Consider the following 22985-nt stretch of genomic DNA (forward strand, 5'->3'; position numbering starts at 1 on the left):
AACAAGGCGGGGCTAAACCCCCAAAAACCAAATTAGACGACAGAACTAGAACTTCTGGGAAACACTTCCCTAAAGCATATGGTTGGGTGTTCCAACAAACGAGTGCCAAAATGAAACTCTTGGGAGAGATGAGCTAAAAATTCCGCCAGCCTATTAGCCGTTCTTGGAGCAAATTGGAACCGAACTTCCATGTCCCTTGAGGAAGCTTTCTTAATGCCCTTTATGATATCCAGATAAGGGCGTGAACCTCTTTGAACTTCTGTAACCAACTTCAGAGCAGAGAGAAAATCACTCAACAATCATGTTCTTGTATCCAAGATCCTTACTTACCAATAATGCAGTCTGAATAGCTCAAAGTCCAGCCATGAAAATATTAGAAGTCCCCAACTTTCGACAAAATCCCAATAGCCAACGACCCCTATTATCTCTTGAGACTCCTCCACAACCTGCTTTGTTGTTAGCCAGAAATGAGTCATCAACATTAATCTTAACCCACCCTATTTCCGGACTGGTCCAGCCACTGACCAAAGGCGTGCAGGGCGATTGTAGTCCTCAATCTCACAATAAGCAAGCTGATTAGCAAGGTTTAAGACTCTTCCAGTATCAGGCTGAATATTTTGAAACACAGTCATTTCTCATCGTCCAGATTCCCCAAATGGCACAAGCAAAGAAACTATTTCAATTTCTTTGTCGCTTTGATCTCACCACAAAATTACTCCAAACCCAATCTTTCAAGCTCATAGTAAAGAATAAATGACTATCCGCTCTGAATAAAGATCAAACCTCTGTATATCAACTATATGGAGGTACCTGATAAGGGAATTACCCGGCTACTTGAAGCTGGACTGGTATTACTTCACCAACCATAATTTTTTCATTTTGAGAAAGTATCTCTACATTACCATTCTGCATTATTTTTCTTTCTTTAACAGTAAATAATGTCTTTCATAGCCAATTCAATTTCAGAATCATAGCCACTTCATTCAGTGTTTTAATTAAACAACGCGCAGTACAACTTTAAATACTCTTTGTCAACCGTTTTTCAAAATATTATACCTCAAACCTTAATCTAGTACTGTTGGATTTTATTCGCTGTTTGTGTAATACACACGGACTACACAGATCACAGCATCTAAAATGGAGAAAAAATAAAGTAAAAAATGGGAGCAAAACAGAAGATTAATATACACAAGATGCACTTGGCAATGGTTGCTACTCCAATATGGTGCTAGAAATTTCTTTATTCTGGCTTTATATTACTCAGGCATCTACCATGCTGGGAAATTTGATGTTGAATTTGATCCTAAGGTTACCCCTCTTTGAAGGATCTTTGGAAATTGGCATACCTTCCCCAGTGATCACTTTTTCATAGTTTGGATCAGTCCCATTGTTTATGGCAATGGGCAGACACCTGCCATCCAGAGTTGTGAGTTGGAAGGTGAAGCCAGTTAGAGCTTCATCTTCTGTAAGAGATATCTTTTGTGTCACCACCAAATCATTACCATCTCTTGTAAATACATTGTGAGGTTTCTCATCAACGATAAACACAATATCTGCAGCAATAACATTTGGCTGCTCATTTCCTTTCTCCGCGAAAGTGATTTTTGTTCCCTTTTTCCAGCCCGGTTGGATGTCAATGGTTAGTATTTCCTGCACAGGCAAAGTTCTCCTACAAACATGTGGCACATGTAACAAGTGAAACCCCCTTAACATGGAGAAAAGTCCAGAGTTCAAGCCTAAAAATACTACCTATGCAAATTTAATCAGCACAGCTATATATTACGAAGGAAAAGGCAAGAAACAGATGAAATGATGACGTGAAAAATCATGGATTTATGTGGTCAACTTCCACTTCTGGCGTTTCGTAATGTACCTTTTAGCATGTTCCAAATTTATTTCACTGGAATAAATAAATAAAAGTGAGGCTACAACAGCTGAATGAGCAATCATAAACTGACCACCTTGGCTTCCATGCATATCTTCCCACTCTAAGTGTGTTTAGGTAGTAAATATGTCACTGATAATGGCAACCCAGCCCATTGCACCAATCTGGAAAACTGTTCTCCTAACAAATGAGGTATGGTCACTCATTGCCTCATTAATGTTCTAATCAGTGGCCAACTCCAGACCAACAATGAGTAAACAGTACAAACGACTGTGACCTTATTGTGATCGGATAAATGAGTATGCACACCAATCCTTATCCAACAATGAGAACTAATTGACCCCGAACAAAAGGAGGGGGAAGGAGAAAGAGAAAAAAAGTGCAGATCTCTAGAAAAATTTGTAGCATATTGAAGAACACTTATTATCCACGAAACAACTATAAAAGGAGAAAGAAATCCAACAAATCAACCACATCAAACTAACTAGCAAGTAGTAAGTACTAAGTACTGTCTAAAGTAGCAATCACATACTACATACATTTTTTTGTGGTTCATGGAAATTAGTTGCCAGAAGGTTTATTTAGAAGTTATTGTAAATTGAAAAGTCAAGCAGTGAGCACTTACCCGCTTACATGTACAATTTCCCTTGAGATCTTCAACTTTTTGGTAGTTCCCTTATAGAGTTCCTCAAGGCTGCAAGGTAATGTATTTTGGATTGGAGGTGCCTTGCGCCGCGGACCTTGATTCTTAGGTCTGCCTTCTGCAAATATGTCGTTGCCAAAAAGTCCACCAAAGGACCTTGACACCCACGAGCCTCCCCTCATCCCTCTCCCACAACCACCCATCCCCATTCCCATTCCTCCAAATGGGCTTGAAGAGCCAAAAACTTCTTCAAAGATGCCATTCGCGTCTCTTGGATTGAACCTGAACGTTGTTGGGCCACCCCCAGTTCGGAAGAATGAATCCATACCAGCATCTGGTGATGGCATTCCACCTTTAAGTCTGTCTTCTCCATAGCGATCATAAATTGCTCTCTTCTGGGGATCACTTAGAACCTGCATGACACCAAACCAATATATACCAAAGCAGATTCTATATCAGTTTCACAGTTTACACGCCCACACTAAAAAACATTACAGAGGAGAGAGATCAAATGGAACACAAACAATAATGCACAACTAAGCATGTGAACAAACATTAAGCTTGTTACCAAAGAAAAAGTTGGAAATTCAGGAATACGTGATATTCTTTTCTTCCATAGTCAAGGACTAACAGTGTTAGAAAACATGGCAGAGAGGAGGACATAAATGAGAGAAGATAACAGAGAAACTGAAATTTTAGTGAGTTATAGAAAATGAGTACCACGAGCAATCATGTGAATAGTCCTAAATCCTTCTAAGTTCTAACCATTCTTCATACTTATCCTGATTATCATTGAAGAAAATATGGAATTCTTTTCTTTTTATGTTTATGAGATATTACATGTACTTATTTCTTTTATCAAATATTTTTGTTACAGAGTATAAGAATGATTATTAGAAGGGTATAGCATTACTGGACAAGTAAGAGTAACTATCAACTAGGTTTGGATATCTATTGACACCGGTGGAAACAGGAGTTAACACTCAAGTCGAGGAAAAAAGGTGACCGGACTCTTTGTATGATATTAAAATGAAAATGCTTTCACGTTGCACTCAACTGATATTCAAACACATGCTTAAGTAGTAACCACTAATCAACTAACTCACTAAAGTAATCCAAGTAACTAGTCTACCTAAACTTCTCCAAGTACTATAAGAATTGACCCTTGCAAGTCAATGGATGCATACTAGCATTCCCAGCTCAATCGACAATGACTAAATGCAAAAACACAACAAATCAAGCTATTAATCACATTGACTTACTTGAAAAATCTGAAATTTGAAGAACTTCGACACGGGCCGAGATCCTAAGTTCCTAAAATGATTTGAAATTGGGGATCTATAGACTACAGGCCTCCAAATTACATCTGAGTATGACATGTCTAAACAGTCCCAAAAATAGCAACAACAAAAAAAATCTGATCTAACATCCTTAGCATACCAACAGAACAAATCAAGCAATAGTAGATGGATCATCAAGCAATCTGAAACTGGAAGTTTTTAATGGAAAAGAAGTTACCTCATAGGATTCAGAAATGAGTTTGAATTTAGTCTCAGCATCATTCTTATTGTCTGGATTCTTGTCAGGGTGCCATTTCATGGCAAGTCTTCTGTAAGCTTTCTTCAACTCTTCATCAGTTGCATGATGGTCAACCTCCAAAATCTCATAGTAATCCACACCCATCTTCAGATCTTCCTACTTGTTCAACACCACTCCAATTCAAACTGAAAGTCTTCCAGTTTTCTCTTCCTCTGTTCAACCTCTCTGTTTGTCCTGTTGCTTGATTGTAACACTATAGTTATAGTTATCCACAATGGTTAATCTGAGAAATTTTCCTAAATGTGGTAAATAATATCAATCAAATATTCTATGGAGTCAAATTGAACAATCAGTAACGAAAATAATTCAAGTAGTATTTTATAACAATTTAAATGTCTAGATTGTATATACATTATTATTCATACAAATATGTCATAATTATATTTAATAATGTAATATTTCCACGCGATACACGAGCTGGAAGGATTTTGATCATAGGGGATTCCAACTGGCACACTAAACTAAAGTGTTTTGATTTTTGTCCATCTATATTTTCCTTTTTAAGTTTTTTATGCGATATGTTTATGTATATTGTTTCTAAACTTATTCTAATCATATGAGAAAAAATTTGGTATATATTTTAGGAAGTATTTTGTACATTTCTACTATCTTAATGTGGAAGCATGATACTAGGAGAGTTTTGTCATTTGTGGGAGTGATTAACTCTTTTAAAATGTAGGAGTGATCAACTCTCATACCTTGACAGCGTGACCCTTATATATGACAATTGATATGCCAATTTTGATTCAAAACAACAGAAAATCAATTCACGATTTTGGCATTATATTTTGAAGTGATTTTGGTATTCTTACTTAATTTTCATTTGAGATTTGGGGTAAAATGAAATAGAAATTATTTATCTTATCCTCATAGCGGCCCAACACTAATGAGACTTAAAACAAACTTTAAAATTATGCCTTTTTTTTTTGTCTTTTTGACTTAGTATTAATGTTTAGTTTTTGGGGCATTTTTTATTAAGTAAAAAAAAATATTTTGAGACTTTTTTTCCTTAGTAAAAATAAGAATTTTGGGAGGCTTAAAGCCCTTGCATGGGTGACTTTATCCTTGAGCCGATCTTACTTATCCAACTAGACTCTAGCTCAGCTCCCCTACAAGATATGATAAATAAAATTGCATTATCCTTCTAGTGCAACAAACATCATATAACAGTAAGATATGACTCTATTATCCTACTCGATCCATCAAAAAGCGTAAAAAAATAATTTTAGCTCTGAATTTTAAAGTTAAGCTCTAAAAAATATGTTTCAAACACTTGTATAGTTAAATTTAAAAAGAATAATTTATATTACAAAGTGGTTTGCGCGTATTTTCCTTATAAGAAAAGGAAGCAACATAATTTTATAAAATTCCAGAAACATATGCGTATGTTCTAAATGGAGCGAACTCATTTCTAGAATCACGTACGTAGCTATTAAGTTCAAAGGCTGATAAAACAATTCCCAACAATTCTAATTACTCAGTACTACTATCAAGTATCAACCTTAATTCAAAATGTCAGACATCAAATAACTCATTGCACAAACTACATAAAATTATAATGATAGAGCAAAGACTATTATGGCGCTAGAACTTTCCTAATTCTTGCTTTCTGCTCTGAGGTCAACCTTGCTGGGAATTCGGTGTTGAATTTGATCCTGAGATTACCCTTCTTTGAAGGATCTTTTGGAATAGGCATGCCTTCCCCGGGGACCACCTCTTCATAGCTTGAATGAATCACATTGTTTATGGGAATGCTCAGGGCCCTGCCATCCAGTGTTGTAAGATGGACAGTGTAGCCTGTTAGAGATTCAGCAAGTGATATCCTTTGTGTGACAACCAAATCATTACCATCTCTTGTAAATACACTGTGAGGTTAATAAAAAGGCAGTGAGATTTGATTAATGTAGCTGCATTAACTGATAAAGTAATAATTGGAAGAACAAGCTATTGCTCCACTACATGAGAAAATTTTCATGACTACTAGAAATTCACTTCTCACCTAACTCTACCAAGATGAATTTAGGAAAGAACCTGATATTAACTGTATCCCAAAAGCAACCTTTGAGATGATGGTTGCTCTAAACTTAATAGACTATATCTCTATTTAATTAGGAACTTCTCGATACACCCTCACATTATGGTTGGACATCAGCAAGACTGGACATCTGATAGTGGCTAAATGTATCTAGAATAGGTTCATATATCATATTATAATTCAAATTAAGGGCAACTCTATTCAAGACTAAGTAGCTAACAAATGGAAGAACATGTTTTTGCTCAAGATTTATGAATAGTAGAAATTCAGGGTAGGTCTAACTCTATCCTAGGCGAATCCATGACAGACTCTAATATGGTATTAGAATTAGAGTAAAATCTACCATATCTTAAAAGCAGCTTTGAGGGTGATGATTACTCTAAACTTATTGGTCATATATCTATTTAATGTGAAACTTCGCAACACAATCCTCACTCCAATGAGGGAAGCATGAAATTTTGCAAAACTAGCAGTCCATTTATGAGTGGTCTCACATCTGAATTCTAATAAACGAATTTGGGATATAGTCATATTAGAATTCAGATTAGACCTTTACGGAAAAACTACCTATGATTTGGGGCATCCAAACACAGAAATCAATCAGCCTAGAAAAAAACACCTAATTGAACTCAAGACTAAACACATAAATATATCCTGAGTCATCAATTATTTACACATTTTGCTTCTTGTAGGAGATGGAAAAGCAGAGTGGTGCTTACCAGTTTGGATCCGCAATTTTACTCGAGTTCATCTTTTTTAGTAGTCCCCTTATATAGCTCCTTAAGGCTCCAAGGAAGCCTATTTTCTTCAACCCTTCATCAGTTGCATCACGGTCAACCCCCAAAGTCACATAGTAGTCCACAGCCATCTTCAGATCTTCCTACTTGTTCAGCACCACTCCACTCCAATTCAAACTGAAACTCTTGCAGTTTTCTCTTCCTCTATTCAACCTCTCTGTTTGTCCGGTTGCTTCCTTGTAACACTAGTTATAGTCATCCACAATTGTTAATCTAGGAAATTTTCCCAAATGTGGTAAATAATATCAATCAAATATTCTATGGAGTCAAATTGAACAATCAGTAATGCATATAATTCAAGTAGTATTTTATGATAATTTAAATGCATAATCGTATGTATGTGCATTATTCACACAAAAATGTCACATTTATATTTAGAAATATCAGATCTCCACGCGGGGCACAAGTCGAGAAGATTTTGAACATAAGTGTTTTGATTGTAAGAGACAGACTAAAGTCTTTTGATTTTCGTACATTTATATTTTCCATTTTTAAGCCTTTAATACGGTTTCAAAAAAAAAAAGCCTTCAATACAATATGTTGTACATATTGTTTCTAAATTTATTCTAATCATATGAGAAAATATTTGGTAGATATTTTAGGAAGTATTTTGTACATTTCTGCTATTTTAATGTGGAAGCATGATACCTTAAAAAAAAATGCGGAAGCATGATACTAGGAGAGTTTTGTGGGAGTGATTAACTCTTTTAAATGTAGTAGCATAATACTAGGAGGAAATTGTAGGAGTGATAACTCTCATACCTTGACGACTTGACCCGTATATATATATATATGTCAATTTTGATTCAGAACAATAGAAAATCAATTCACGATTTTGGCATTCTTTTTTTAAGTGATTTTGGCATTCTTACTTAATTTTAATTTGAGATTAGGTTGTAAAAGGAAATAGAATTTTTTTTATCCTATCCTACTGTACTCTAGCTCAGCAGTCAGCACCCCTACAAGATAGGATAAAAAAAGATAAAATTGCATTATTCTTCTAATACAACAAACATCATATTACATTAAAATATGACTGTATTATCCCATCCGATCCATGAAAAAAAGGGAAAAATAGTTTTAGCTTTAGCTTTACTTTTAAAGTTAAGCTCTAAAAAAAATGTGTCAAACACTTGTATAATTAAATTTAAAAAGAATAATTTATATTACAAAGTGATTTGCACTGTATTTTCCTTTTAAGAAAGGGAAGCAACATAATGTTATTATTCCAGAAATAGATGCGTGTGTGCTTCTTAAACCAAGTTATCTCTATATCATGTATGATGTTCTGAACCTTTGTTTAATCACTAATATCTAAATGGAGGGAACTCATTTCCAAAATCACGTAGCTATTAACCTCAAAGTTTTAAGGCTGATACCACAACAATTCTAGTTACTCTGTATCAAGTATCAACCTTAATTCAAAATGTCACACCTCAACTAACTCATTGCACAAACTACACAAAATAATAATGAGAGAGCATAGACTATTATGGCGCCAGAAGTTTCTTAATTCCAGCTTTCTGCTCTGAGGTCAACCTCGCTGGGAATTTGATGTTGAATTTGATCCTGAGATTACCCTTCTTTGAAGGATCTTTTGGAATAGGCATGCCTTCCCTGGGGACCACCTCTTCATAGCTTGGATGAATCACATTGTTTATGGGAATGCTCAGAGCCCTGCCATCCAGTGTTGTGAGATGGACAGTGTAGCCTGCTAGAGCTTCAGCCAGTGATACTCTTTGTGTGACAACCAAATCATTACCATCTCTTGTAAATACACTGTGAGGTTTCTCATCAATAACAAACACAAGATCCGCAGCAATCATGTTTGGCTGCTCATTTCCTTTCTCTGGGAACGTGATCTTTGTCCCCTTTTTCCACCCGGGTTTGATGTCAATGGTTAGGATTTCCTCCACAGGCAAAGTTTTCCTGCAAGCAATAAAAAGGCAGAGAGATTTTATCAGTATAGCTGCATTTAATGATAAAGTAATGATTGGAAGAACAAGCTTTTGCTTCATTACATGAGAAAATTTTCATGACTACTAGAAATTCACTTCAGGCCTAACTCTACACCTAGGTGAATTTAGGAAAGAAGCTGATAATATATTGAAATTCACTATATCCCAAAAGCAACCTTTGAGATGATGGTTGCTATACGCTTACTAGGCCATATCGTCTTGACATCTGATGGTGGCTAAAAGTATCTAGGATAGGCTAATATACCATATTTGAATTCAGGTTAAGTCCAGCTCTACCCAAAATCTCAATAGCTAACTAAAGGAAGAACAAGTTTTTGCTCCATTACATGAAAAGATTTCTAGCATAGTAGAAATTCAGGGTAGGTCTAACACTATCCTAGGCGGATCCACGATAGATTCTAATATGCTATTAGAACTACAGTAAAAGTTAGCTTTGCGGTGATAATTGCTCTAAACTTATTGGTTGGTCATGTCTCTTATTTAATGTGAACCTTCCTAACACACTCCTCACTCCAAAGCAGGAAGCGTGAAGTTTTGCAGGACCGGAAATCTACTAGCAATCCATTTGAGTGGTCACAAATCTAATACTAATAGACTTCAAAAAACAAAATTATATCTAAATTAAACAAAACTAGCTACGATTTGGGGCTTCTGAACACAGAACTCAATCAGCCTAGGAAAAACACCTAAATTAAACTCAAGACTGAACACATAATTATATCAGAGTAATCAGTTATATATTTTCATACTTTGCTTCATTGTAGTAGATGGAAAAGCAGAGTGGTGCTTACCCGCTTGCATCAGCAATCTCCCTTGAGATCTTCATCTTTTTGGTAGTCCCCTTATATAGCTCCTCAAGGCTACAAGGCACTCTATTTTCTATTGCAGGTGCCTTGCGAGGACCCTGTGCACTCATAGGCCTTCCTTCTCCAAATGAACTGAACATGTCATCACCAAACATTCCACCAAAGGACCTAGACCCACCCCTCATTCCACCACCACCACCCATGCCTCCAAACGGGCTTGAAAACCCGAAAAACTCGGCAAAGATGTCATCTGCATTTCTGGGATTGAACCTGAACGTTGTTGGTCCATCTCCAGTTTGGAAGAATGAGGTCCCACCAGCACCAGCAGCATCTGGAGGTGGCACTTGCCCTTTAAGCCCTTCTTCTCCATACTGATCATAAATTGCTTTCTTCTGAGGATCACTTAGAACCTTCACCAAACCAACACATACACCAAATCAGAATCTATATATATTAATCACCTAGAAATGTTACATTACAATATTACATGTATCTGTGAATTTCTAAACAGAGGAAAACAATAGATTTAAGGATAGTAGGTGGTACCTCGTAGGCTTCAGAAATCTGTTTGAATTTAGTCTCAGCGTCTTTCTTATTGGTGGGGTTCTTATCAGGGTGCCATTTCATGGCAAGCTTTCTGTAAGCTTTCTTCAACTCATCATCGGTGGCGTTCTTGCCAACCTGCAAAATCTTGTAGTAATCCACTCCCATATTCGTCGTGCTTGAAAATTCTTCTTGTTCTGAAATCTGAAGGTGCTATTGTTATCTTGGAGGATCAAGCTTATGGTCTCGTTGCGATGATCAGAGTTAGCTAGCAAATCGAATATTAGTAGGGAGAATGGGAATGAGAAGATTTGTCTGGAAGGTGCGCAATGCACCAACAAGACCAGAAGGGTGTAGAACTTTCGAGGCGTACAAGGTCTCTTTGGAGTTTGGACAGAGTGTCTCACGGTGCCACGTAATACTAATTTCTTATTTATAAATTTATTTATAAATTATCATTTTTAAAATTTATAACATTAAACAATATTCTATTAACGGACGCAATCTAGAGTCAGCCCATACAATCAAAGCTAAGTTTAATGGATCTGCGTCGGTTGAAGTGTTAAGTGTGTTCATAGTACGGGTATAGAATTGACAAAAGAGTAGCCTCGGCCACCCTAATGATGCTAAATAGTTAGCATCAACCTTTAACTTGAGTCATGACATTGACGATAAACTAACGCTAAATCGACTTTAGTACTCTGCTTTTGTCTTATTAGTGCTAGACGATGTTGATTAGTGCTCTTACTTCCTTACACAATCATCTATATCCTAAAGGAAGGTCTCTTAAATAATTAAACAACAACAACAAAAAAGTTATAAAGCAGTAATTAACATAAAAATTGAAATTAGTTTTACCGCTACTAGTTGTAGGGACGCCTTAATTAACACTACAAATCATTAGTCGAATTAACCAAGAAAAATAACATTATAATTTTTTTTTATTCATCATTGTTTATTGTTTTCATCCCATCACATACAATAATAATCAAACATTATTCCATTCAAAACATTTGGATATAAGAGATTTATCTAGATTCTCGATTAAACATGATCCTACTTGTCGTACACCCCAATAACAAAATTTGTGGCCTAGATCTCTATTTTCTCGGTACACATCAAACCATTCAGTGATATTTAACCATTGAAAGTAACAATAAAAATTTGTTGTGTCCACAAAAAGTCGGGTCTGAAAGTCCATTCACTGAATTGACCTTGAAGGAGAACCGTCTCCCCTAGATTCAGATTTGCAACAAAATGCTAAGTCTACAACTCTCCAAATCGTGACTCTCACATGTGTTATGGAAAAAAACCACTACAAACTACTGGTAAAAATAAGCAAAGTAAAAAAAACACTTGTATAAAATAGGGACATTGCGAGCATTAGTTTATGCGAATCATTATTATAAAATATTAAATTAAATATTAAATAAGGTTTGGTTTCTAAAACGTGAGTGACTCATTTTAGATAATAAAACAAGTACTGATTGAATTACTAATATTAATTTTTTCAATGATAATAAGCAGTGTTGGAATCTTGGGATTCTCGTGACTGAGAGTGGTAACATGACATGAATAGTACTCATCATGATCTCCTTAGATCAGAAAGGTAAACCCCTTTCCAAATTGGAATGCACGCTTCCCGCTACTCTCACCTCAATTTCCTTCACTCAAAATTTTCCGGGAAAATTAATTCTCAATTTTCCTGGAAAATGCTAACCGTTTCGTTTCCTCTCGTTACTCACTCCTCCATTCCGAATCAGCTCACTTCCTTCCGTTCATACCTCTCTCCCCCAGACTCCTCCTCCTCGCTTTCCCTCTCACGCGCCACCACCAATCTCCGGAACTACAACAACCGTTTGCGAGCTTCTACCGGCGAATCCTCCACGTCAACCATCGCCGTTGACAACTCCGATTCCGGCGATTCCACCGCCTTCGTCATCCGAGCTCGCAACCGGATCGGCCTTCTCCAAGTCATCACCAGGGTTTTCAAGGTCCTCGGCCTCACCATCGACAGGGCCACTGTTGAATTCGAGGGAGATTTCTTCACTAAGAAGTTCTTCGTCACTGATTCCCATGGCAACAAAATCGAGGACTCGGAGAACTTGGAGAGGATCAAGCGAGCGTTGGTGGAGGCAATTGGCGGCGGGACGGTTTACGTGGCGAGGTCGACGGGGAACAGAGGGATTGTGGTGAGGAGGCCTGGATTTGTGGAGGGGCTTGGGGAGCATAAGGCGAAAGCAGAGAGAATGTTTAGCTTAATGGATGGGTTTCTGAAGAATGACCCTCTCAGTCTTCAGAAGGATATTCTTCAGCATGTTGAGTACACGGTGGCGCGATCACGGTTTAGTTTTGACGATTTTGAAGCGTATCAGGTAACCCTTCCTTTAAACTTCACCTCTTTTGGCTTGTTATTGGTAAGAGTGGCACTACATGATCTTAGAACATGTCTTTTAGGAGAAAATTTCTGATAAACCTGGTATGCTCAAGTTGGATACACTGCCAATAAATTGGTGAAACATCATTAGTTATAAATCATGAATTAACTATGGTAGCCAATCACTAATCACTACTTAATGGTACTAGTATGTCAACAATTATGGGTCCTGCTAAGGGCACTGGTTAGCATTTGTCATAATTTATTGATGTGTGAAAAGTGAAGTCCTATACAACCTCAGATTCTTTGATTGAGTTGAAGTTTATTGGCGGGAAATCCGTGATGTTTGAAATTTCATTCGAATCCCCCCTGAAAATCCCAATAGAAAACTACAAGAAGCTGACCAACTAAATTCAAACTTCTCTTTAATTAAAGGGTGAAGCGTGGATGAGTAGGTGCCAAGGTAATCCTAATGGTAGACTGTGTTATTCCTGAGATTCTTATAGGAGAACGAGCAGGTGAAAGAATATTTGGCCTGCTATGATTTATGTTTGCATTTTTTGCGGTGTACATTGTCCTAGTAGGAACTCAGGCTTCATTTAATTAAAGCTTATTTCATTTAATTTGATCAGTTTGATATCCTGAGATTGCATTCTAGTAAATCATCTAGGGCATCAAATATAGTGTTTTGGCTTAAATGGATATCAAAAAATTGATTTTGCGTAATGCTATCTGTAGGCTTTGGCACATAGTGTGCGGGATCGGTTGATTGAACGCTGGCATGATACCCACATTTACTTCAAGAGGACAAAACCTAAGCGCCTCTACTTCCTCTCCCTTGAGTTTCTTATGGGTACTTATAATGGTTCCTTAAATGTGATTGGCTTGTTACAATAAATCCCCTTAATTAACCTTTATTCCATGTTTTTTTCTTTCTTCAAGTTATAAGAGTATATTGAACTTTACGTTGGAGTGTATCTCCAATTTGGGTTCCTGATTGTGTTCCTTTATCCAATGCTTAAGAAAATGTTTTCCTGATATCAGGCCGTACCTTGTCAAATAGTGTCATCAATCTTGGCATCCAGGATCAATATGCGGAGGCCCTAAGCCAACTTGGATTTGAGTTTGAAGTTTTGGCGGAGCAGGTGCTATTAATGTTTCATCTAATCATTTTGTATTCTCCAGTCTACCATTGTTGTACAATTATCTCAGAGTGAGCATTCAAGGTGGTTAAGTATATCCCTTAATGTACATTATATGCTACATCATTGACAAGGAAGGAGATGCGGCCCTTGGCAATGGTGGCCTTGCTCGTTTTTCAGCATGCCAAATGGATTCTTTAGCAACTTTGGACTATCCTGCATGGGGGTATGGTTTTACTTTGTGATTGCTATTAAAATTTATCTAACATGTTTTAAACATTAATATTATCACGTACAGATTTCCTAATATTAGATTCGAAATGTAGATACGGGCTGTGAACTGTGAAGTTGACCTTATTATCTTGGACATCTATTGCTCTAAGTTCTTTGGCACCATTAAGTTGTCCTGATGGCCCAAAGCTTGTCCAAGCCTCAACAATATATCTATGTATATATATACAATGTATATGTATGAAGCTATTAATGCAATAACAATGTGTATATAGCTTAGTTTCTAAATCATAGTGCACCTTCTAAGAGTGTCTTGCTCCTGAAACTGCATGAATTTGGTAGCTCTGCTATTTATTGTCAGTTATGTTTTTCACTAGCTTCTGTAATGATTAGCCCTCTGAAACCTTGATCACTGGGGGATTACATCCTTTTCAGGAGTTAATTTTTAGCGTTTATGCTCATGCTTATGATTCTGGAACTGTGGTCGCAAATTGAAGTATGCTTATTTTTGCACTTTGTTGTGTGGATAACAAATATGCATCTTATCTAAAGATTGGGTTCTGTCCTGAGTTTGATGAAATGATCTTCATTTTGCAGATATGGTCTGCGTTACGAATATGGGTTGTTTCGTCAAATCATAGTGGATGGCTTTCAACATGAGCAACCTGATTATTGGCTGAACTTTGGAAACCCTTGGGAGATAGAGCGGATTCATGTAACATATGAAGTGAAGGTTTCCAGTCTTCCCTCTGTTCTGCCTTTTGTTTCATTTTATAGTTTCTATTGGTATTGCCTTTCTTTCACTCTATCACCTGAGAATTACAAACTGACTGCATCTCTGTGCTATATTGGATGGATTAGTTCTATGGGAGTGTTGAAGAGGTAGATATGGATGGAAAAAAGCATAACGCTTGGATCCCTGGAGAGACGGTAAGAGTAGCATTTTTATCTGGTTTGAAATGCTAACTTTTTTAATAACATATTCTCAAATTATTTTTTATGTTTCTTCCATTTAGACTTGTGAACTGTTCATAATTTGGACGAGGAACTTGTTTCTCCTAAAAAGGTGGACACTGATTCAACTTAGTATATGGTTTACGTTCTTCTAATTTCAGGTAGAAGCTGTGGCTTATGACAACCCGATACCTGGTTATGGGACAAGAAATGCCATCAACCTTCGGCTATGGGCTGCTAAACCCAGTAATCATTTTGATTTGGTAATTCTTCTCACAAGAATAAATGCCTGCGCTGAATTTGAGACTAGGGCTGTTTTTAAACTTAGAAAAGTCATTTATGATACAACTTTTTTATAGCTATTTTGTGCGGAAGCTATCACTTTGTAAGTTTTGAGAAAAACTAAATCAATTTTTTGGTTTTTTAAATTATTACTATATAAAACGATCACTTTTGCTAAGAAAAATAAATTTTTCTTAAAAAAACTAACAAATTGGCGTAGATTAATGGCACGATAACATCATAATATACTATGTAAATGAAAAGCAACTAATGTAATAACCATGTATGGCCATACCTTTTCTCAGAGAGAACTTAGCTTAGAATCAGATGAAAGGTGGTCTACTTTAGTCCATTATTTTGAGTTTAATTTTGCATATCTCTTTCTTTATATGGACTTAGGGTGAACTGATGACCCCTTTTTCCCCATTATTATTTGTAGGAGGCCTCTAACACCGGAGACTACATTAATTCTGTTGTCAACAGACAAAGGGCTGAAACTATAAGTAATGTCTTATACCCCGACGACCGTTCTCATCAGGTGTGCCTTTCTCCTTATAAAGATAGTGATATAGTTGTTTCAATTATTATATGTTCAAAACTTGTACTGTTTGTCTTAAATTTGTCTTCATATTTTTGGTCAGTAACTTGTACTCTAATCAAAGCTCGTGTCGCCATATTTTTAGTCATGGGGTTTTGGTTTTTAGTATCACAGGGCAGAGACTCCTATGCTGCTTTTATTAAGAGTACTTTAATTTCATCTGTTTCTTCATTTTATTAAAAAAACTGTGTACAAAGCCAGCTATTTAGTATGTAGATTCTTTGCCAGACACTTAGTTTTTTGTTGACATTCTTGTTTCTTATAATGTTTCTAAATGATCATATCTATGGAAACTTCTTACATTTTATTCTAATGCTCAGTGCAACTGGTTATGAATTATAGAATTAATTATCTGCAAAATATATTGGCAAAGGCTCAGCAAAAACACTTGGTGGCGTTGGTGCTAATTGCTAAACTAAACTAACAAAGAGCTGTTTGATTTCCTTTTCTTTTTTTATCATCAGTGTTCCCTCTTTAATGTGTGCTAGTGTGCTACTATGTTCCTCAAGCTTTCAATGATAAGATTCCATGCATTCTTTTTTACTTTGTTTTAATTATCTTGGACATAATGTTGACCACCTCCATTGGCATAACCGGTGATAGAAATATTATATTAGGACATTTATATAGTCACTTGAGTCTTTCACGGTTAGGATAACTATTTACAGTGTAATGATCTTCCTCCATTCCAAAGAGTAAACTGTATCCAATCCCTAGTCTTATATTGCTAATTCGAGTGTGTTTATCAGGGGAAGGAGCTGAGATTGAAACAACAGTATTTCTTTGTCTCAGCATCTTTACAAGACATCATTCGGAGGTTCAAAGAAGCACATGATAGCTTTGATGAATTGCCAGAACAGGTTCATTGTCAAATATTTTTTTACTTGCACATTTGGTTGTTAATTGGTATGGTAGCTACTCTGTTATAAGACTATATAGCATCAAAAACATATTCTCACTTTTTTTTAATGTTCCTCTGTTATATTAACATAAGATTCTGGATTAATAATGACCATTCAAAGTTCCAGGTTATCCTGTGGGATGTGGCTATTTCTCTGTATCAATGTTCCTTTTCTCTCTCTCTCTTTTTTTTCTTTCCTTTATATTGTGATTTCTGTCTGTTGATTCAGTATATTGGTGAAAGTGGATGACTTAAAATAGTTTTTATTTTAGATGATTGCTAGTGCCATAATTGTGTTCTAACTGCTGCCATGTAACTTAAGTTATCTACCTGTCCTCTAATTAGGTTGCTCTCCATCTCAATGATACCCATCCATCTCTTTCAATTGCTGAGATTATGCGAATATTAGTTGATGAAGAACATTTGGACTGGAATAAAGCATGGAACATTGTATGCAAAATTTTCTCCTTTACAACTCATACAGTGGTAGCTGAAGGACTAGAGAAAGTCCCTGTTGATCTGCTTGCCAGCCTTCTCCCTCGCCATTTACAGGTATGTTCACTAAGACATGCTTTCTGTACTTTATATAGTGTTTTAACTTATATATGTTTAAACTAAATGGCAGAAAGCAGACTTGTTTAATCCTTTTTTTACCTTGTATGTTTGGCTAAGCATGGAAACTTTTGACTGCATGGTGCACTTATTTTTCTTGGCAGTTTTCCGTATTAAACCATAAAATTCAGTTATCCAGAGTGAAAATGTTGATGAATCTAAATTGCTTTTTGTCCTTTGTTCTGGTAAAAGTATTCCCTTTTTTTGTAATTTTTCATTGTAATGCAATTATTAACCAAGTATTTTAAATATTCTTTTCAGATTTTATACAAAATAAATTCTAATTTTATGGATGAGTTGAAGAAAAGGATTGGTTTAGATTACAACCGACTGTCCCGGATGTCAATAGTTGAAGAAGGTGCTGTGCAGGTATTTTTAGAACAATCTGTCTTACTTAATCTTGTAACTTTTAGTAGGCTATATTGTCATTTTGCATGCAGTCGAAATTTTATTAGATAAATATGTGAATTATTTAATTTGACCATTAGATAATATCTAGAATCTAGTGTCATGAATACATCTCGAAACAAAGACACAATTATAAAATTTGGAAGTCTTTTTCCCAGAAAGTTATTGCTTTGGCTAGCTTTTAGGCTTAATAAAAGATGCATGCTTCTGAACTTTTATGCTTAATGGGATAGTGATTCAAATATGTTGTGAAAATATTTGCTAGTTCAAAGGTACCTGTCGTCATGGAACTTGCTTTATGGAATATCTTATTTATGGAAATGTTTGTTTAATGTATTACATGTTTGCATCATGAACAGTATTTGATGATTGTGTATTGGATTTGTAGAACATAAGAATGGCCAACTTGTCAATTGTTTGCTCCCATACTGTGAACGGTGTTTCAAGATTACATTTAGATACGCTGAAAACGAGAACATTTAAGGTATGGATTTATTGTGCCAAATTGTTTTATGGTCCTTATCTCCTAAGCTGATTGTTGATTGAAGTAGTTCACAGTTCACTAGAAAATAATGAGTTTCATTGAAGAAAAAGAAAGAACTCTGGTGGATACAAGATATCCCAGGACATTTGAGGAGTCATGGACTCTCCTAAAGCCTTTTCCTAATACAAAATCATCAAAAGGCCCCTCTCCCACTCATCCTCTCTCCTATTTATTGGCAAATGGCGTTCCTTATTAACCCACTAACTAACTATTTACTGTACTAGTTAACTAACTTATTCTAATAATTGACTATTAACTATACCTATCAATTGTGTAATCATAAAATAATAATTCATGGTTCAACTTTGCAGGACTTCTATGAGCTATGGCCTGAGAAATTTCAATACACAACAAATGGTGTAACCCAGGTAGAAAATTTTAGTTACTATTACAATTTATATGCAACTGTTGTTTGACCTCTCACTATGTATATATAGTTACACGAAAGGAATCTAAGATAGCTCTTAAATTGGGCTATGTCTGTTGGAAGATAATTCTTTTTGTGGATGGAATTGTGTTCTGTGACTCACTTAGGCTTTTAATAGAAAAATCGACATCTAGTTTCCCTATATGAATTTTTTTACATCTTAAATAGTTATCATTTAACATGTAAGTGCAAGATGCTAACTGTGAAATTATTCTTGTACACATTTATCTTCAGATTAAATTTTGCTTGTGGAACTTGACAGCTGAAAGCCTGAAACTATTGTTTTACTGAGTAATAAAAAATGTGTGATTGCATGTGTAGCAGCTAATAATCTAGTGAATTGATATTTGTCAGCGTCGTTGGATTGGGGTGAGCAATCCCAGTTTATGTGCTCTTATATCAAAATGGCTAGGGACTGAGTCTTGGATTCGTGATGCCGACCTACTTACAGGATTGAGAGATCATGTTGACAATACTGATTTCCATCAAGAATGGAAAATGGTAATTTTTCTACGTTTAGTGGGTTTTCTTTGGATCAGGAGAAACTACATATGATCTGCTCTAATATACCTTCGTCTTTTCTACACTATAGGCTAAAAAGGTTAATAAACTGAGGCTTGCTGAGTACATTGAAGCAATGAGTGGTGTGCAGGTTTATGTGAAATAATTTTACCAAAACTTATCCTCTTTCCTTCATTACTATCGTAGGAGTTACTTATACCTGAATCTTCCTTAATTTCAGGTCAGTTTGGATGCAATGTTTGATGTTCAGGTGAAGCGTATGCATGAATACAAAAGACAGTTGCTTAATATATTTGGAATTATCCATAGATATGACTGTCTCAAGGTAAAATGTTTTTTCCTTGATGATAAAAGAACTTGTTCATTTATAAATGCAAATTTCAATAATATACAATGTTTTCCTTGAATATAAAATCTTTCACTAATTATTATGCTCTTCTTTCTGTCTACTTGAGCAAGTACTTTTACCCTGATATCCTCTTCAGCTATGGTTTAAATACCTATGTACATTGTGTTCATCACTTTTCATTTTGGAGTCATACTGACGCTGGCATTTTCTTCTTCCTTCCTTGCAGAACATGGACAAGAGTGACAGGAGGAAAGTTGTACCTCGTGTTTGCATAATTGGTGGAAAGGCGGCTCCTGGTTATGAAATTGCAAAGAAGATTATCAAACTTTGTCATGTTGTAGCAGAAAAAATCAATAATGATACTGATATTGGAGATCTTCTGAAATTGGCAAGTTGCTAGTTTTATTTTACTCTGGTTTTTATATCATTCTTGTTATTTTTGTTTGTGTAAGACAGGATGCACCTGTTCAGTAGACTGCTTTTGGCATATCTCTTGTTTGATCCACGCTCACTGCTATTTTGCAGGTTTTTATCCCTGACTATAATGTCTCCGTTGCTGAATTGGTTATACCAGGGGCTGACCTTTCTCAGCATATAAGGTTTGTTAATTTAATGCTCATCCATTATAGTGCCCTTTCTAGAGCTCATCAATGATGCTGATTAGTATAGAAGTCTTGTTTCATTCCTCATCATGCTTTCTCTTTGTCATGCTCATAATAATCAAGAAAGAGCTGAACATTCATATAAAAGAGATATGGAGAATAGCTTAGGACCAAGTAATGGGGATAATATACAGCTGGAGTACCTTCTGTGAAAGATACATCTTTTGATAGTGTTCAATTGAAGTTATAATTGGCATCCCATTCAGTTTAAGCAAGAACCTACATTGACCTCTCACTGTTTCAAGACTGGTTCATGGTTTTCATAATCTTTGAATTTTAGTCTTTCCTCTGGTTTTTGTAAGATTGTATTAATGCGTTCACGATTTCACATATACCACATGACACACTGGGCTGTGTGCTTGACAACCTTATGGCTTAATCTTGCTCAATGCTTTGCAGACTTGTTTCATTTTTTTTTTCAAATTAATTTTATGACACACTGGGCTGTGTGCTGTGCTTGACAACCTTAATCTTGCTCAATGTTTTGTATATTGCAGATTTATTTTCTTTTTTTCAAATTTAGTTTTGAAAAGTGCGGTACAGGTTTTTTTTTTCTCATTTTTTTGACAGCAATAGCTATCCTATAGTACTGCAGGACATGAAGCATCAGGAACTGGGAGCATGAAATTTTTGATGAATGGATGTTTACTTTTAGCTACAGAAGATGGTTCTACGGTGGAAATAATTGAAGAAATAGGGTCAGATAACTTGGTGAGTGATGACTTACATGATGTTTTGGTGTTACTTTAAACAATATGTGCTTTTATGTTGAAGGCTTGCCTGAACTCAGCCTTCGGTTATGATTCCCTATCTAAAGCTAATCAAGAAGAACTTCTATTTCATGCTGAAGCTTTATGAATAGTTTTAATGTCCTATGATCATTGAGGCTTGCTTTGATATTTCTGGGAAACTTATCTTGTATTCATGTTAACCCTATAGCTTAACAGCTTCAGCCTTCAAATTGTTTCAGTTTCTCTTTGGTGCAAAAGTGCACGAAGTAGCAGAACTGCGTGAAAAAGGATCTAATTCGAAAGTACCTCTACAATTCGCACGTGTGTTGAGGTATGCAAATAAAATTTCCATCTTCAAAGAAAGAATCAGTGGATCATTTACACTAGGGGATAAAATTTCCTGTCACAGTTTTCCTCATTAAATGACCAAGTATACTAAAAAGGAAATGTTACTCAATCTTTCAAATTTGCTTCTTTTTTATGACTAGCTGCTATTGATCTGATAATACAATTAGGATGGTTCGAGATGGATATTTTGGCTATGAAGACTACTTTAAATCCTTATGTGACACGGTGGAAGTTGGTAATGATTTTTATCTTCTTGGCTCTGATTTCGGGAGTTACCTTGAGGCACAGGTACTTTGTTTTCTTTTGAGGAGTCTCTAAACCATCCTTATTACTATTCAGTTTTTTTTTCTCTTTTTAATATTTGAATTTTACCTTGATTAACTATGATAACAGGCTGCCGCCGACAAAGCATTTGTTGAACCAGAGAAGTGGATCAAGATGAGTATCCTTAGTGTTGCCGGCTCTGGGAGATTTAGCAGTGACAGGAACATTCAAGAGTACGCTGAAAGGACATGGAAAATTGATCCCTGCCGATGCCCTCTCTGATCTCTAGCATTCCACTTGAATAAGCTAACAACTATTAATAAATGCCGACTATTTATATTTATAGATGAGTATTTACTGAAAATATTAGTGTTGTTTGGGAATGCCAGAAGAAATGAGACAGTGAGAATTGTGACTGTAACTGTGGTATTAGGAATCATAATACCTTCCACAGTTAGAATCACAAAATTTTGGCCATGACCCATGACATTTAGGTTATCTGGACTTACTAAAGTGCTCATTTGGTTCATGTGTAGTTCGGTTACTGGACAAATTTCAGTAATGTAATCCTGCTCGAGTTGGGTCAATATTGGCAACATAAGCTGCTGGTTAAGTTGGACCAACCCCTTGCCAGCTGATGCATGGCGACATAGCTGCTGGTTAAGTTGGACCAACCCCTTGCCAACTGATGCATGCTCTTGGTGGCAGTTAAATTAGTCTTTAAAAGACATTTTGTATTCATCTGATTAGTGTGTAAATGTACATTTCATCTGTAAAATTAGTTTATAAAATCATAAGGGCCAATTTGGTTAATAAGATATATATTTAGGAATGTCAAATGTAATTTTAATTATTTACCAAAACTTGTTTGATTATTCATCTAACGAATTATTTGCCCACTTAGTTTTAGAGGGGCCGATTAAATTTAATATGTAATGTTATATAAAATTGTTATGAAGTATTCTTAAAAAATGCTCATTCATTTATAAAACAAGTTCAATGCAGCAGAACTAATGGAGTTGTGAGAAGGTGAATGGAGTGAGCATTTTATATCCATATGAGCATTTTATAATGCTTAGTGAAAAAAACTTATGGATCACCATTTTTTATTTAGATGGAAAGTAAGACCATTTACATCATTTGTATAATTTAGTTAACTTTATTTTTAATTAGACTTTATAATGAATATTCTTTGTTAGTGTAAGAGCTTTTTAGTTAGTTGTCACTAACATCCAATAATAGTTAGCTAAAGTAAACTTTAAATTTAGTTAAAATAAATAATAAAAAAGTTCTTACATTGACGTGGCAAAAAATAATTGAATGCGTTTTTACTTTTTACAATGCAT

The 22985-nt window shown here is 35.6% G+C and overlaps 4 protein-coding genes across 5 annotated transcripts; 1 reads left to right on the forward strand and 3 right to left on the reverse strand.

Annotated features, from left to right (window-relative positions):
• Positions 1-1022: 1022 nt before the first annotated feature.
• On the reverse strand, positions 1023-4352 carry LOC130723979 (uncharacterized). The gene is made up of 3 exons (XM_057575133.1): positions 4047-4352; positions 2511-2941; positions 1023-1669 (listed from the first exon to the last, which is right to left on the reverse strand). Exons 1-3 carry the CDS (start codon positions 4209-4211, stop codon positions 1261-1263), a joined length of 1005 nt encoding a protein of 334 aa, XP_057431116.1. The 5' UTR covers positions 4212-4352; the 3' UTR covers positions 1023-1260.
• A 1154-nt stretch (positions 4353-5506) lies between these two features.
• On the reverse strand, positions 5507-7227 carry LOC130724670 (uncharacterized). The gene is made up of 2 exons (XM_057575947.1): positions 6882-7227; positions 5507-5992 (listed from the first exon to the last, which is right to left on the reverse strand). Exons 1-2 carry the CDS (start codon positions 7028-7030, stop codon positions 5704-5706), a joined length of 438 nt encoding a protein of 145 aa, XP_057431930.1. The 5' UTR covers positions 7031-7227; the 3' UTR covers positions 5507-5703.
• Positions 7228-8100: 873 nt separating this feature from the next.
• On the reverse strand, positions 8101-10651 carry LOC130725044 (uncharacterized). Its single transcript, XM_057576306.1, has 3 exons — positions 10291-10651; positions 9730-10154; positions 8101-8888 (listed from the first exon to the last, which is right to left on the reverse strand). Exons 1-3 carry the CDS (start codon positions 10453-10455, stop codon positions 8450-8452), a joined length of 1029 nt encoding a protein of 342 aa, XP_057432289.1. The 5' UTR covers positions 10456-10651; the 3' UTR covers positions 8101-8449.
• Positions 10652-11825: 1174 nt separating this feature from the next.
• LOC130722596 (uncharacterized) lies at positions 11826-22471 on the forward strand. Of its 2 annotated transcripts, XM_057573368.1 has the most exons (22): positions 11830-12662; positions 13403-13517; positions 13709-13809; positions 13941-14032; positions 14635-14770; positions 14899-14967; positions 15153-15254; positions 15713-15811; positions 16621-16731; positions 17118-17324; positions 17646-17753; positions 18181-18276; positions 18648-18704; positions 19118-19264; positions 19356-19415; positions 19506-19610; positions 19861-20022; positions 20160-20233; positions 20884-21007; positions 21267-21358; positions 21543-21663; positions 21769-22471. In XM_057573368.1, exons 1-22 carry the CDS (start codon positions 11919-11921, stop codon positions 21919-21921), a joined length of 3075 nt encoding a protein of 1024 aa, XP_057429351.1. In that variant the 5' UTR covers positions 11830-11918; the 3' UTR covers positions 21922-22471. The 2 variants fall into 2 exon arrangements, with proteins under 2 accessions (XP_057429352.1, XP_057429351.1); XM_057573369.1 differs by lacking the exons at positions 21267-21358; positions 21543-21663; positions 21769-22471 and having other exon boundaries at positions 11826-12662; positions 20892-21007.
• Positions 22472-22985: the final 514 nt, after the last annotated feature.

Source organism: Lotus japonicus, chromosome 6 (assembly GCF_012489685.1).
Source record: "Lotus japonicus ecotype B-129 chromosome 6, LjGifu_v1.2".
Classification (NCBI taxonomy): Eukaryota; Viridiplantae; Streptophyta; class Magnoliopsida; order Fabales; family Fabaceae; genus Lotus; species Lotus japonicus.

What these genes read in the sequence shown, in the direction of transcription:
- LOC130722596 (XM_057573368.1), top strand. Translation starts at nt 11,919, where the DNA reads ATGCACGCTTCCCGCTACTCTCACCTCAATTTCCTTCACTCAAAATTT. An exon ending in ACGATTTTGAAGCGTATCAG is followed by an intron (nt 12,663 to 13,402) that starts GTAACCCTTCCT and finishes TGCTATCTGTAG; the next exon opens with GCTTTGGCACATAGTGTGCG. An exon ending in TTCTCCCTCGCCATTTACAG is followed by an intron (nt 17,325 to 17,645) that starts GTATGTTCACTA and finishes TATTCTTTTCAG; the next exon opens with ATTTTATACAAAATAAATTC.
- LOC130723979 (XM_057575133.1), bottom strand. Translation starts at nt 4,211, where the DNA reads ATGGGTGTGGATTACTATGAGATTTTGGAGGTTGACCATCATGCAACT. An exon ending in TCATTTCTGAATCCTATGAG is followed by an intron (nt 2,942 to 4,046) that starts GTAACTTCTTTT and finishes GGTGTCATGCAG; the next exon opens with GTTCTAAGTGATCCCCAGAA. An exon ending in GAAATTGTACATGTAAGCGG is followed by an intron (nt 1,670 to 2,510) that starts GTAAGTGCTCAC and finishes ACATGTTTGTAG; the next exon opens with GAGAACTTTGCCTGTGCAGG.
- LOC130725044 (XM_057576306.1), bottom strand. Translation starts at nt 10,455, where the DNA reads ATGGGAGTGGATTACTACAAGATTTTGCAGGTTGGCAAGAACGCCACC. An exon ending in AGATTTCTGAAGCCTACGAG is followed by an intron (nt 10,155 to 10,290) that starts GTACCACCTACT and finishes GGTTTGGTGAAG; the next exon opens with GTTCTAAGTGATCCTCAGAA. An exon ending in GAGATTGCTGATGCAAGCGG is followed by an intron (nt 8,889 to 9,729) that starts GTAAGCACCACT and finishes TATTGCTTGCAG; the next exon opens with GAAAACTTTGCCTGTGGAGG.
- LOC130724670 (XM_057575947.1), bottom strand. Translation starts at nt 7,030, where the DNA reads ATGGCTGTGGACTACTATGTGACTTTGGGGGTTGACCGTGATGCAACT. An exon ending in AAAATTGCGGATCCAAACTG is followed by an intron (nt 5,993 to 6,881) that starts GTAAGCACCACT and finishes TTAACCTCACAG; the next exon opens with TGTATTTACAAGAGATGGTA.